General features: G+C 32.2%; 2 protein-coding genes across 2 annotated transcripts; both read right to left on the bottom strand.

Annotated features, from left to right (window-relative positions):
- Nucleotides 1-11,340: 11,340 nt before the first annotated feature.
- On the bottom strand, nucleotides 11,341-11,859 carry LOC120084767 (uncharacterized mitochondrial protein AtMg00810-like). Its single transcript, XM_039040588.1, has 2 exons — nucleotides 11,672-11,859; nucleotides 11,341-11,560 (listed from the first exon to the last, which is right to left on the bottom strand). Exons 1-2 carry the CDS (start codon nucleotides 11,857-11,859, stop codon nucleotides 11,341-11,343), a joined length of 408 nt encoding a protein of 135 aa, XP_038896516.1.
- Nucleotides 11,860-14,111: 2,252 nt separating this feature from the next.
- LOC120084766 (keratin, type II cytoskeletal 2 epidermal-like) lies at nucleotides 14,112-14,801 on the bottom strand. Its single transcript, XM_039040587.1, has one exon. The coding sequence runs from the start codon at nucleotides 14,799-14,801 to the stop codon at nucleotides 14,112-14,114; it is 690 nt and encodes a 229-aa protein (XP_038896515.1).
- Nucleotides 14,802-15,139: the final 338 nt, after the last annotated feature.

Genomic DNA, 15,139 nt, shown 5'->3' with positions numbered 1-15,139 from the left:
CGCATCCGATCGTATTCGTATATGTAACCGTATCTATGTCTGTGCTTCATATCCCAGAGGTCTTGGAGACTTTCATCGATTTTTGGTTGTAATGTACCATATAAACATGATTATTGCAAATCAGCTTTATGTATGGCTTCCTTCTTGTTAGGATTGATATCCTAAATCTCTTTGTTCTCGTAGTTTATAAACTTGTATAAACAAATTGTTATTAATAAATAAAAGTTATTTTAGTTGTGCATTAACTCAATCCAATAAACTATTATCTAACATGTATGTGATTGACATACAGGTAGATCATGTTTAAGTAATAACCTAAATGGTCTGTAGTATATGGATAAGGTTGCATACCTTATCCTAGTGATACTACATATACGACCCACTTTGTAATTGTTACAATTATTTTAAAGTGTTACAAATGATTTGATCTTACTCATTCATGTGGAGACATATGAATGGGTATCTTATACAAAGAGTTTGTATAAGACCAGACCGCAAAATGACTAGTCTCTCTTTATAACACCGTTACTAAAGAGGTTAACATGTCAATAGGATGACCATAGGTGACTCAACCTCAATCCTGAGTGAGTTGTGAACTCCTATCTATGAGGGCAATCCTTTGATCTATATAGATGAGAGTGGTCAGATTTGCCAACTCAATATGCCTACCATTTTGCAGACTTGTCCGAGTAGGGGGCTAGGAACATAGTTACACAAGATGAATTTCCCTCCTTCCTGATTCTAGGGTAAGTAAATGAATTGGACAATGAGGGTCCCTCACCCTCTTATTAGGTAGAGAGGGGACTAGTTTATAGTTGGACTATAACTAATTGTTCATTAGAGAGATCAGTCGGATTTAAGAAGTTACATGTAACTACAGGGGTAAATTGATTATTTAACCCAACTGTAGTTACGAAAAATTCGTGAAGGGTCGACTTACTATTGATTGGTTATATTCGTGGACACAAAAATATATCTACAATGTAAAAAGTATAGTTGTCGGTCTTTAATTGAGTGACCGACAGTCAATGAATGTTGGTTAATCAATTAAAGAATTTAGTTAATTAATCTCGTATCCTTTGAGTTTCTAATTTATTGGTCCATTAAATCCCCTTGCTAGCTCACTAAGGGTAAATCAATGATTAAATAGTTTTGGTATAACTTGAAATGTTCAAATTATTTAAGGAAAATTTTTATATTAATTTGATTAATATAAAGTATTATGTATATTGATACATTATAGTTAATTATGAATGTGATTTATAATTGATAATATTTATAAGGGAATTGATGTAATATACATTGATATATTATAGTTAATTATGAATATGATTCATAAATAATAATAGAGATAAATATTTGAATAAGATTCAAATGTATAACTATATTATAATATAAAGTGAATTATAAATATGATTTCTAATACTATATAATATATGAATGTGATTTATATAAATATTATATGTTAAAATTAATATGAATAAGATTCATATTAAAACTATAGGTCATGTAAGAAGATCATTTAAATATGATCCAAATAAAATTAAATATATAATATTTAATTGTTAATTTATATATATATGTTAAATGGGATTTAATGTATATACATTAAATTAATAAAAATCACTCTCCTTCAACATATCTCTCACGTTGAAGAAGAAAAAACCTGTAGAAGGAGGATTATTGTTAGATACAGTGAACAAAAAGACAACACTCTCCATCTCTCAAGAGAATTTATTGTAATTCCCTTGCATTTCCAAGAATCAAAGATCCCACAATCTTTTATTCCTTCTCCAAGAATAGTAAGTAAGCCTTATTTGTAATGACCCAAACAATCATTAAGGTTATTTTTGTAATTTTATAATATTATTATTCTTTTCCTAATTTAGATAAACTGCATAATAAATTATTTAAATATAGTTTAAAGCCCTTTAGAAACTAAATTTATGATGGTTGAGAGCCCTTAAGCTTAAGTGATATAATTTTTTTTATCAAGATCGATTTCAATACTTGTTGCATATGATTATTACAATTCTATAATTTCAAAAAATTATTCTAAATATTAGTAACTTAGCTATATCCATATTTAGTTATTTCAATTTTAGAATGGAAGAATGAATAAATACACGATTAATTAACTTGATAAAAATGCGGTATTATGGTTTTGTTACTTACAATTTTGTATTGTAATTTTGTCATGGGTTTTTTAATTAAGTTATTAGAAGAGTTGTTTTTAGATATAGAAAAATGAACCAAAATATTATAAAATATAGAAAATTTTAGAACTATCAATGATAGGTACTGATAGATTTCTACTAGTGTCTATCAATGACATTGATAGACATTGATTAAAGTTTATCAGTGTCTATCAGCGTCTATCATTGATAGTTCTAAAATTTTGCTATATCTTTTAAATATTTTCAATTGTTTTATCATTAAATTAATTTTTCTTATTAGAAATTCAAAATTAGATCGTTAGGAATTTAAAAATATAAGAGGTTAAATTCATTAATTGTGGATTGTTTAAAGAGAGTACATAGGAAATAGGAAGAATCTTAGTTGGAACTCAAGTTAAAATCAACCATAGCATATAGTTTTTTTACCCAACATTTTGAGCTTCAACCCTAGGGTAAATAAGAGTTTAGGTGGGTGAATTGAGGAGTCACAAAACTCCATCGGAAGACTACATGGTTGTGCATGCATGAAGGAGGGAGAAGAAGAGCTTGATCACTTTCCAAAAATCTTGTTTCTTAAGTTATTTAAGTGATTTTCCATTTATCCTTCAAGATAGGCTAAAAAAATCTGAAAATTTCTTCTCTAGCCCCCATCCTAATGTTGTAAATCATACTTCTTAGAGAGAATAATGAGTTTTAAAAGTTGTTTCGATTGGTGTTATTAGATCTCACGAGATTGTTCAACAGTAGCATTAAATCGGTAAGAAACGATCCCTTTTCAATCTAGTTTTGTAGTGAATCTTTTCCTAACTAATTTTCATAGATCTAAAATGTGTCCATACCTCTTTTCTTATGTATTCTAGCATTATTTCAAGCTCTTTAGATATTTAAAGTTGTTTCCATCCATCCTTATGATAGAGACGAAAACACCTACAATGGTAATGAAAATTCTCTCTAGCTTTCAATTTTCTTTAAAGGTTATTCTGAGCAAACCTAGGTATTCTTTTTAAAGCTATTTAGATCTCAAAGTATTGACTTTATGTCTGAAAATCATAATAAAAAAAAAGATTCAAAACAGTCCCTAAAAACTAGTCTAACATTGTATTTATCGGTTTATGCCATATTTCTAGTTTTAGCTTGTTTGATATCAAAATTAAAATGTTGGCTATGAAACTTTGTAATCATGACCAGTAGCTTAGAGTTAGCCAAAAAATATGTTTAAGGTATTAAAATTTACTTTTATGATGTATTTTGCATGGGACTAAATTTTGGTAAAAACACTATTACTCAAGTTTTCAATTTCTATCATTAATCTTAAATTTTACAAGTAATTGTCATGTTTTTTTAGGTATAGATAAGAGGCTAATAACATAAAGATTAAGATATGAGATTTATATAAATAATAATTTTAGGGGGATTTTTAAATATAAAAAATTGGGCTAAAATAATTACAATCTGTAGCAAAACAAACCAACGAAAAGTTGCAGCCCAACCAAAGCCCAAAAATGGTGTGAAATACTAAAAAAAGCCCCGTCCGATTTTTCCTCTTCAGCCGATTTTTCCCTCCAACGTTTCATCTCCTTCTTCAGCCCGACTTCATTCACTCTTCTTCTTCTTCTTCTTCTTCTTTTTCTTCCTCTTCTTCCATCACGCTACTTCACGTCTACTTGGTTATTTTTCATCACATTGCTTCACGACGCTTCTTCAATCAAAGTTGATTGATCTTCCCCAACATTTTTCTATTTAAGTTCATTTTATGTTACTATTATTTTAGGTTGTTGAAGATGCAAGAAAAGAAAAACATACAAAGTTTAGACCAAATATATGTCCAATGTAATTTTATTAGGTACGTCATGAGTTCTATCGTTGATAGAAAATGATAGAAGTCTATGAATATCTGTTAGTGATGGTCTATTAAAAAAGAACATGATTGTAAGCTCCATCTCACTTTGGAAAAGAATTGCTCACTGAGCTTTGATACCACTTGTTGTCCCAGATGACTATGATTTTCACGTTCACAATTACAAAACACACAGATTTAACGGTCAATAACAATTCAAGAGTCAGGGGAGGTAGTATGTTGAGGCTTGAAATTCTTCTATCGTACCAAATGGCAGCTCGATCGTGTAGACAAAGCTCCAAGAACTAAACGATAGTTCAATTATGTAAACGATTGGATGAAGCGCTAGATGATCATGTAGACAATAGTTGACTCGAGCTAGACAGTAGTGTAGATGACAGCTGATGAGCTAAACGATTGTATAGATGATTGGATGCAGAGCTAAATGAACGAGTACACAATGCGATAGGAACTACACAATCGTGTAAACGATACTTTGTAAATTCTAAACGATCGTAGAGTTAGAAAGAAAAGACACATAAGTGTAAGTGGTTTCGCCAAAGGTCTACGTCCACTGTGCATATTGAAGAGCGAGTTGCTGAGGAAGAAACTAAAGAAGAAAGTTGAACCACCATTTTTTGCTTGAGTTATTTAAAAGAGTTTAAACAGTCCTTTAGAGCATTTTTGCAAGAGTTTGGATGTTGATATTGACAATTTTCTTATCTCAAACTATTTTTTGGTTTGACATAAATATATTAAGCTACTTTCAGTATCTATCAATGCTTTAAAATATATTATATACTTTTGAAGTCTATCAATTCCATAGTTTACTGATAGACATTGATAGACTTCTATCAGTGTCTATCAACTCTCAACTCAATTACTATAATGCTATAATGCTTCTAGTTGCGATGCTAAAAAATGAATCAACCATGGATAATCTTAATATTGCAACAACTTTTACTTAAAAAATGAAATCAATATATAAATTTTAATAACCAAAACTGATATACTATAACAGATGGTAAAAAAGAAACATTGGCTTTCAAATTGATCATTAGACAAGTTCAGTATCAATATCCATGATCAGTTCATCAAGTATCTTCATATTTCAGAATAGCAGTGATATATACTGATTGAAAGATATCGGTAGATATTAACACAATGGTATATCAGTGTGTATAAATGATAGACACTGATAGAAATCTATCATTGTCTATCAGTATATATCAATATTTGTATAAATGGGTATATCACATGTTTCAATCTAGAAAAGGAATATAAACAAAGAAATACTGTTAGTGATGGTAAGCTCAATGATAGAATTCATGTTATCATGAATTCTATCATTGATAGACAATGATAGAAGTCTATAAATGTCTATTAGTGATGATCAATTAAAAAAGAACATGGTTGTAAGCTCCATCTCACTTGGAAAAAGAACTGCTCACTAAGCTCTGATACCATTTGTTGTCCCAGATGACTATGATCTTCACATTCACAATCATAAAACACTCGGATTTAACGATCAATAACAATTCAAGAGTCAATGGAGGTAGTATGTTGAGGCTTGAAATTCTTCTATCGTTTATCAAATGGCAGCTCGATCGTGTAGACGAAGCTCCAAGAACTAAACGATAGTTCAATTATGTAAATGATTGGATGCAACCCTAGACGATCGAGTAGACGATAGTTGACTGGAGCTAGACGATTATGTAGACGATAGTTAATGAGCTAAACGATCATATAGACAATCAGTGATATGAACATTTTCTCATATATTTTATATTATCTATCATTCATACCATATTTAGTTGGGGCTACTTACAGTTGGTGTTCTGATATTTCTTTTATAGATATATAGTATTTTTATCATTCATAGGCTACTTACAACTGTCATGTTTTAGTATATAAAGAGACAATAGACAATGATATAATTCAGATTTCCATAAGTGTCTATCGATGATAGACAGTGATGAACTTCCATCACTGTCTATCGTTGATAGACAGTTATAGACACTATCACTGTTTTATCACATTTCATGGTATGCAATAGACAGTGATAGAAGTCTATCATATTCTATCAGTAATAGAAAGTGATAGAATTCAGATTTCCATCACTGTCTATCAATGATAGACACTGATAGACTTCCATCATTGTATATTGATGATAGACAATGATAGAAGTCATTAAATGATATAGTGAGTGATAGTTTATGATAGAATATAGACATATATCACTTGTTTATTGCTGATACTTGTATATTTAAACAAGTGGAACAAGAACATGAACATCAAACAATAATGCAAGACCAGAACAAGCATTTAAAGATAACAATATGCATCTCATTGGATGTAATACAAATTATTAAAAACCAATTAGATGATAGAAATTTAAATATTTTTAGAATTGGTCCTTTCGGACACTTTCTAGATATAAAAATTGAGAAAATGCCCACAAGATTTATAAACTACCTTCTAAGAAGATAATACATCACAAATAAGCCAAATGTCTTGGCTTTTAACATTAATGGGCATATAGCAGAGTTTGGATTGAAAGAGTTTTGTTTAATCACAGGTTTAAGTGGTACTTAACTACCAACAATAGATTTAGAATAAAAAAAGCAAATTTCTGAACTTAGAAAAATAGTCTTTAAGAATGATGATTCGATTGATAGAAAAGACATTGAGAGAAGCTTTAATTTCCTACATGATTCTGAAAGTGATAATGTGAAGGTTAAGTTGGCAAACCTCCTTCTCTTAGAGTCCTTTTTAATCCCAAGGCAAGGCCACAATGTTGTTAATTGGAAACATGTTGACATATTGGACAATGAAGAAGAATTTAAAACCTATCCTTGGGACGATTGTCATATAACTTGGCATATCAATTTTTCAAAAAGGCTTCTTCTACTGAAAAGGATTCTATATGCCTTCAAGGTTTCCCTTTGGCACTAGTTTATTGGGCATTCGAAATAATACCAAAACTTTCAACAATAGATATTGGATTTGGAAGAAAAATTTGCAATCAAAGTCCAAGAATATATCTTGGGAGTGCTTGCAACCTGATCATTGGAGAAATCTTGAAGAGAATATCTTTCAAAGAAATGATGTAAGTATTTTCTATAATTTCATTGCCTTGTTTTTATTACTTGCAATGGTTTCAAACAAAAAACAGATAATAGTCTATCACTGATAGACAGCGATAGGCGATAGAAGTCTATCACTGTCTATTAGCAAAAACAGTGATAAACATATATCATAAGAAAAACTTGTTAGTGTTTTCCTGTTTTTGATCTAATGATTTAACATGTGTTTAAGCTTGTAGTTTTGTGTAATTCCACTAGTTCCAACAGAAGAAGAATCACAATCAACTACTATCAAATATTTGATAAATTTGGAAGAAAAGGAGAAGAAAAATATAGAAAGAGAGAAAAAAAGAAGAAGAAATAAATGAAGGAAGAGATTTAATTGGAGTAAAAAAAGGAGCATGGGAAAAATATAAGGGAAGAAATAGAAGAACTGAAAAATGACCAACAAAGGATAGAAAAAGAGTAGAAAAGTTAAACAAGGCCAAGAAGAGATCATCAAAATGTTAAAAACAATCATAGGAAGACTTCCAATTGAAAAGCTTTCACAAGAAGAACAAGAAAAAGAGGTTGAGGAGACCATAGAGAAAAACAAAGCTCCTTACAAATTCTTAAAAGAAATTATGAAATTGACAAAATGGTGAATTATGTTGCGAATTATGTAGCTCAGGTAAGTCTTTTGCAATGTGTTATTTTATTTTTAAATGTAAACATACATTTACTAACTAAACTAATTTTTTTTCTTCTAGATTAAAATTAGGAATGAAGGAAAGGTCGATAGTAACATATCACTGCCTATCAATGCATTTTTCTTCCATTTGTTTTGTATCTTTTATTATAGGAATCTCATTCTTTTCATTATCTTTGTTTTTTATTTATGTTTTTGGTTTTAAGAATCTTTCAGTATAAAATTCATAAATACATACACTACACGTGATTTTGTACTAGTTTATTTAAACATTAAAAAAAGGTTACTATGTACACGTATAAAATTGAGTCCCATTAAAGGCTATATATATAGACAAAGACAAAATGGAGATAAATGAAAAATGAATCATCCTTCTTGAAAAGTAAGAGTATAATTTTATTAATTTCACTAATTTCTTGAAAAAAAACCTTTTATCCTTGAGATTTGATCTGAAGTTTCATTTGTTCCAAAATCTTATATAAGATTTTCCTTGATGTTTAAAAATGGTTCATTTTAATTTAAGAGATACTCGACTTCAACCTCAAACAGCCTTATAAACCTTATAAGTGTTAAGACAACCTATTGGTATCGGATCATTTTTTCGGGCTAACAAGAAGAATGATAGATTTTAACTTTTCATTTGTAAAAATAGCAAATCATTTGTAAAAATGGCAAAACGAATTTAGAAAAGTCTAAACTACCTTCAACCATACAAATGAGATTGTAATTGACTTATTAAGAAATATTCGTAATCATGTTGTAATTAAAATAAACATCTAGAGACTATGGGTTGGCCGTGCTCTAAGCACCACACAGACCTCTTCTCCAACCAAGTTGTCTTTACTTTTCTCTCCGAAATTGGTTCCTCCACCAATAGTGGTGACACTTCCGACTTGAATTTTGTTTCATTGGTTGTTTCGTTGGGCATGGCTCCCTCTCCTTCCATCAATATTTTACCATCAGCATCCACTTCGGCTCCTTCTTTGTTGACTTCATTTATTGCTCCTTTGGAGCCACTATGATCCCTCCAGTTCCATCTTCTTCTATTTCAGCTCTTCTGAAATAAGCTCCGTCGCCAACCTCAACACCTAACAATGATGTTGTCGTGAATAGAATCATTGTCTCTGAATATATAAATCTTATATTTGATTGTATTAAATTTTCAAACTAATTAAAAAAAATCAAAATATAAAAATATAACATAAGTTGAAAAAAGATAAAACAAAATCAAAACAAAAAATAAAATGATTTTTGAAAAAAAAAACGGTTTTGTTTTGATATTCGAAAAAAACAACAATATGATTTGATGATTTAAAACAAAAATTAATTACACTATAATTTGGATGAGAGGTTGTAGTCATAAAAGGTCTTTTGAAAGTTTTTTTTTGTTGAGATATTTATGTGACCTACAAATACTGTAATTAGTCGTCAAACTATGCCCAACAAATACACTACCATTTAGACCCAAAAATATCAATTTAGAAAGTGAGGGTTGGACTGATAAAAATGTTATCTAAATAATTGCATTCATAAAGGAAGAAAACGATTTAGATTAGGGTATGAAAATTCTAAGTAAAAATGATCAACTGAAATTACCAACCAATTATGATGCGATTTTGATGTCAATTGTGGAGATCTCATGAATAGAACAACAATATTCAACGACTTTGAATTTTTCAAGGTGGGTTCAAGACCCCAAGGCAAACTGGTTAATGTTAACACGACCCATATGCTTGGCCTACTTTTTCACAATGGCTCGATAGGAATCACTTTGGAAATAAGAAACTTTGCGACTTGAACTCTCGATCGATTATCGATTAAGTCGAGTCTTTCATCTATGCACTAGTGGATTTGATCGATTAAGTCAAGCCTCCAAAATAGTCCATTGAGAACAAAAAAATAAAATTAGTAAAAAAAAAAGACGAAAATCGAAAAAGATGAGTTTGAAGCAACAAAAACTTCAATAAATTGGAAGTCATGATAATGTTATTTTCATCCCACTTACCATTGAACAAAACTTTTAATCGTTGAACAGTCATAACAAGAAAGTGTTCAGTATAGAAGATGAAGAAAGTTAGTGCTACGTGTTGTATTCTATGTTTGAAACAAAAGGATAACAAATATAACATTCAAAATAATTTAAAACCTGTGAATCTTAAGATTAATAGAAAGTATAATACAAATAACAAATCTCAATTATGATAATTAATATAATATGATATTTTAAATTTCAAAACAAGATTTAAAAATTAGTTGATGTACAAGATTCGAAAATTCAAAACAGCTATTAAATCTGATTCAAAAATTCAAAACAACTATTAAATCGCGAGAGTTAAAGACAAATTATCTATTTGATATGATGATCTTAGTTGACGTTGAAGGTCTGATGGGATATATAGTTGAACAATTAATTACAAAAGATGTCGAATTATCACATGACATTCATGCGTTTTGCTATAATTCAAAAAGATTTCACCTTTTACCATTCTTTCAAATGATAGTATAATTACTATTATATACCTGATTATTTCTATTTTCTCTCGTAATAGCCCAAGGACAGTTTCAATTCTTGATTGCTTTTTCCTTAAGATTTTCCCTCTAGAATTTCTATCATTATGTTATTTTGAGATGTAATTCAGTGTGGGTGGGTGTATTTTTTTTTTTTTTTGGAAAGTTTTCTCCCTAAACCTCTTTATATGATGGTTTGTTCATTTTCCCATTTATATATGAAGCAAAAGGGTTTTTTCTTCCATATCTTCAGCCTTTTTTTCTCTAAATTATTTTATATTTTATATTTTATATTTTAAGTTGGTATCAAAGCCGGCCTATGTCTAACGACAGAGGGTCTCTTCGTTTCTACACTTCTTACTCTTCTGCTTGAAATCAGTCTCCATTATTATTATTATTATATTTTTGTTGAGCTTCCATGACAGATACGAAAGCAAGCTTTCTTTAACCTTGAAACATAGATCTTTACTAGTTCCATAGCATGTTTTGGGACAAATAAGCATTTAAATCGTACTAGAAATGCATAATAAAGGAAATGTAAGGTGTTGTTTAAATATATTGAAAACAAACTATAAAGTAAGACTAGCAGATTTGTAAGAAACATGAAGCTGCAGCATTACTGAAATTCTGAGTAACAACGTGGTGGGATGTTCTCATACCCTGAATCAATATTTGATCCCCCATGTCATTAGCTAAGTATTAGAAAAAAAAACGTGGAGGACAAATATGAAAATGAGAGATATATTTTTCATTCAACTAAGCATGCCTTTATATAGGCTTACAAACATAACCATAGGAATGCCAATGGTTTAAAGCTATAAATGTCATCAAATGCTCATAACTCCTATAACTCAAAAATTACTATTAGTTACAAAAAACTAAAAGTCACAAAACCCAAAAGTCACACTAAATGCCACAAATAAAGTTTAATAATGACAAACTTTTCAATCTAAGTTTCTTAGCCAAATTGCATGACATACACATGAAGTTGCTGCGACGTACTTTGCCTCGCATGTTGATAATGTGACTATGGGTTGCTTTTTTTTACATCCATGTGAACGCCGTTTCACCAATAAAAAACACAAACCCCGTAGTGCTCTTTCGATCATCCAAATCACTACTCCAATCACTATCACAATAACCAACAATATCAAAATTGCTTGAAGAGACATAGGAAAGACCATACCTAATCGTCCCTTTGATGTAGCGAAGTATCCTTTTTGCCATTTTGTAATGTGTTGCTGTCGGTTCCTCCATAAATCGACTAATAATTCCAACCGAATAAAGAATATCCAGTCTTGTACATGTCAAGTATCTCAAACTTCCAACCAAGCTTTTGAAATATGTAGAATTTACCTTCTCTCCTCCATCTTACTTGTTGATTTTGACTCCACATTCCATCGGTGTTCCAACTGGATTAGCATCATTCATATTGAACTTTTTGAGCACTTCTTTAGCATAGCCCTCTTGGGATATAAAAATCCCATCTTCACCTTGTTTGACCTTGATCCCAAGATAGTAACTCATGAGACCAATATCCGTCATTTCAAACTCCTTTGCCATCTCTCTTTTGAACTCATCAAACATGCTAGGATTGTTTCCAATAAATACTAAATCATCAACACATAAACAAATGATTAGTATGCTTTCACCTTGCATTTTGATGTAGAGTGCATGCTCATAAGGACACTTCATATACTTCTTCTCTTAAAAGTACTTGTCAATCTTCGAATTTCATGCTCTTGGTGCTTGCTTTAAACCATAAAGTAACTTCTTCAATCAAAGCACTTTATCTTCTTCACCCTTGACTTCATAACCCAATGGTTGTTCCACATAGACATCTTCCTCAAGAATTTCGTTCAAGAATACCGATTTGACATCCATTTGATGTATCGTCCAATGATTATGGGCTGCCAAAGCAATAATCAAATGAATAGTTTCAAGGCAAACAACAGGGGCAAATACCTCATCATAGTCGATGCCATGTTGTTGGCTATACTCTTTCACCACTAGTTTCGCCTTGTGCCTCTCAACATCACCATTGACTTTTCTCTTTGTCTTGTGTACCCACTCCACTCCGATCGGTTTGTGCCCTTTTGAAAGTTTGGTCAACTCCCATGTGTCATTTTTCTCTATTGCTCGAATTTCTCCATCCATTGCATCCTTCCATTTCTTGCTTGCAATGGTTTCTTGGAAACTAATAGGCTCACAATCACCAAAAAGACAATAGAGAATTATGTCATTTTGATTTTCATTTACCTCATTAAGTTCCCGTAGACTTCGAGTTCCTCTTGGGCCAATTTCGTTCTCCGAATTGCTGGATGAACCTTCAGATGATGATCGATCGGTCGAATGAGGTGGCACTGGAATGGGAAAACCTTCACCCATTTCATCCCTAGTCGACTCATTTTCATCATCTTTTTCAAAATATGGAAGGAAATCATACTCCTCCTCTTGTATATTCCAATCCCAAAAGGCTTCCTCATAAAAAAAAATATCACGACTAATCATTACCTTCCCATTCAAAGGATTGTAAAGATGATAACCATTTGAACTTGCATCATAGTCGATGAAGATGGGTTTCTCACTTCGATCATCGAGCTTGGTCCTTTTTTCTTCCGACACATGAGCATATGCAATTCTCCCAAACACTTTGCAGTGACCAATCCCGGGCTTTCTTCCGTTCCGTGCTTCTTGAGGCGTCTTATCAAGCACACTTTTGGTTGGTGCTCGATTTGTCACAGTGAAAATCGCACAAGCTACGGCCTCAGCCCAAAATTCCCTCGGCATCTTCTTTGTCTTTAGCAGGCTTCTTGCCATGTTCAAGATTGTCCGATTCTTCCTCTCCACCACGCCATTTTGTTGTGGTGTCCTTGGGACTGTTAACAGACGTCAGATGCTCTTTTCATCACAAAATTGTTTGAACTCATTTGATGTGAATTCATCACCTCGATCGGTTCTCATGGCCTTGATTGTAAGGTTGCTTCATTCTCCACACGTGCCTTAAATCTCTTGAAGATTTCAAATACTTTTGATTTTTCCTTCAAAAAGTACACCCATGTTTTCTAGAAAATCATCAATAAAGAGAAGGAAATATTTACTTTTACATGAGACTCTGGTTTGATCATTCCACACACATCGGCATGGATGAGTTCTAAAGGCTTTTTTGCTCTTGTCATAGACTCTTTCGGAAAACTACTTCGATGATGTTTGCCAAGCAAACACCTCTCACACACTTGGTTTGGCTTGTGAATGTATGATAAACCTCGCAACCATCTTCTTCTTCGACAATCTTTTAGACTTCCAAATTGAGGTGCCCGAACCGTAGATGCCATACAAGAGAGATCTTCATAACACGTCTTCAAGCATTTTGGAACATCATTACATATATTCAAAGGAAACATTTGGTTTTTGGTCGTAGACTTTAGCAATAAGTCTCTCATGATTATCCCTCAAAATACAACAATTGTTTTTCATTTGAACTTCAAAACCTTTCTTAACAATTGTCCTACACTCAATATATTATTTTTTACATTGGGAATGTAAAAACATTTGTGATATATTGATTTTCTCCATTTTTTAACCAAATGAGAATTTTACCTATTCCTTTGATGGCGGCCAAAGAATTGTCTCCAAAGGCAATATTACCTTTCTCCATCTCGTTCAACTCCACAAACATCTCGCGTTTTCCACACATGTGATTCGAGGCTCCTGTGACAAGATAACACATACTATCTTGACTCTTCTTCTCCCTTTGAAACCATAAATAAGGTTTCATTCTCCTCTGCATAATTGGATTGCACTTGATGGGTTTTTTATGTGTTAACGGTTGATCGGTCCTGATGCTTTTGATCAATCGACTCTGTTTGAGATGAGTAACACTCATTCACATAATGTCCATATTTGTTACAATTATAATATTTTACCTGAGATTTATCTCTCCCGGACCTTCCACCACGTCTTCCACGACCTTGACCTCCTCTTCCTTTTGAGGATTCAGACGAGTTTTGAGAAACATCGGTGTTGGCTTCACCTCTTCCACCATGGCCTCGACCACCATAACCTCTTCCACGTACTATTCTTCTCCTTGATTTTGAGTTGAATAAGTTATTCAACGGTCTCTGTTTGCTCCATTCTCCTTTTCTTTTCTCCTCATAGGCTTGTAACGAGCCTATAAATTGTTCAATTGTCATGTTCTTGAGATCCTGTGTCTCTTCGATCGTCGTGGCGATAATCTCGAACTTTATATTTAGGCTTCGTAGAACCTCCTCCATGACATGAACATCGGTGATTTCTTCACCATTCTGTCTCAATTGGTTGACGACAGCCATTACTTTTGTGTGATATTCCGCTATCACCTCCGTCTCCTTCATTTGTAAAGATTCAAACTCACCACGTAAGGTCTGCAACCGTACCTTTTTCACACGATTGGCTCCTCTATGAGTCAATTGGAGCTTGTCCCATGCCGCCTTTGACGTCTCCGCATTGACGATGGTCTCAAACATATCTTCGTCCACTGATTGATACAAAATATAAAGGGCCTTCTTGTCCTTCTTTCTTGTCTCCTTTAACGCATCTCTTTGTGCTTGATCGGCTCTAGCTTCTGTCTCTTGGAAACCGTTCTCCACAATCTCCCACACATCTTATGCTCCTAGTAACGCTTTTATCTTGATGCTTCAATTGTCATAGTTGAGTTTGGTAAGCATTGGTAGTTGAAGTGAACCTATCCCACCGTTCACCATTTTTCTCTCAATATTTTCTACTTGCTCTGATGCCACTATGTTAGAAAAAAAACGTGGAGGACAAATATGAAAATGAGAGATATATTTTCCATTCAACTAAG

This window comes from Benincasa hispida, chromosome 9 (genome assembly GCF_009727055.1).
Source record: "Benincasa hispida cultivar B227 chromosome 9, ASM972705v1, whole genome shotgun sequence".
Taxonomy (NCBI): Eukaryota; Viridiplantae; Streptophyta; class Magnoliopsida; order Cucurbitales; family Cucurbitaceae; genus Benincasa; species Benincasa hispida.
The sequence above is the reverse complement of the archived record's forward strand: the minus strand, read 5'-3'. Positions and strand labels throughout refer to the sequence as shown.

Coding starts and splice junctions, on each gene's coding strand:
- LOC120084766 (XM_039040587.1), bottom strand. CDS start 14,801: ATGTTTGAGACCATCGTCAATGCGGAGACGTCAAAGGCGGCATGGGAC.
- LOC120084767 (XM_039040588.1), bottom strand. CDS start 11,859: ATGGCAAAGGAGTTTGAAATGACGGATATTGGTCTCATGAGTTACTAT. Junction 11,561..11,671: donor TGTGGAGTCAAAATCAACAA/GTAAGATGGAGG, acceptor TGGAATTATTAG/TCGATTTATGGAGGAACCGA.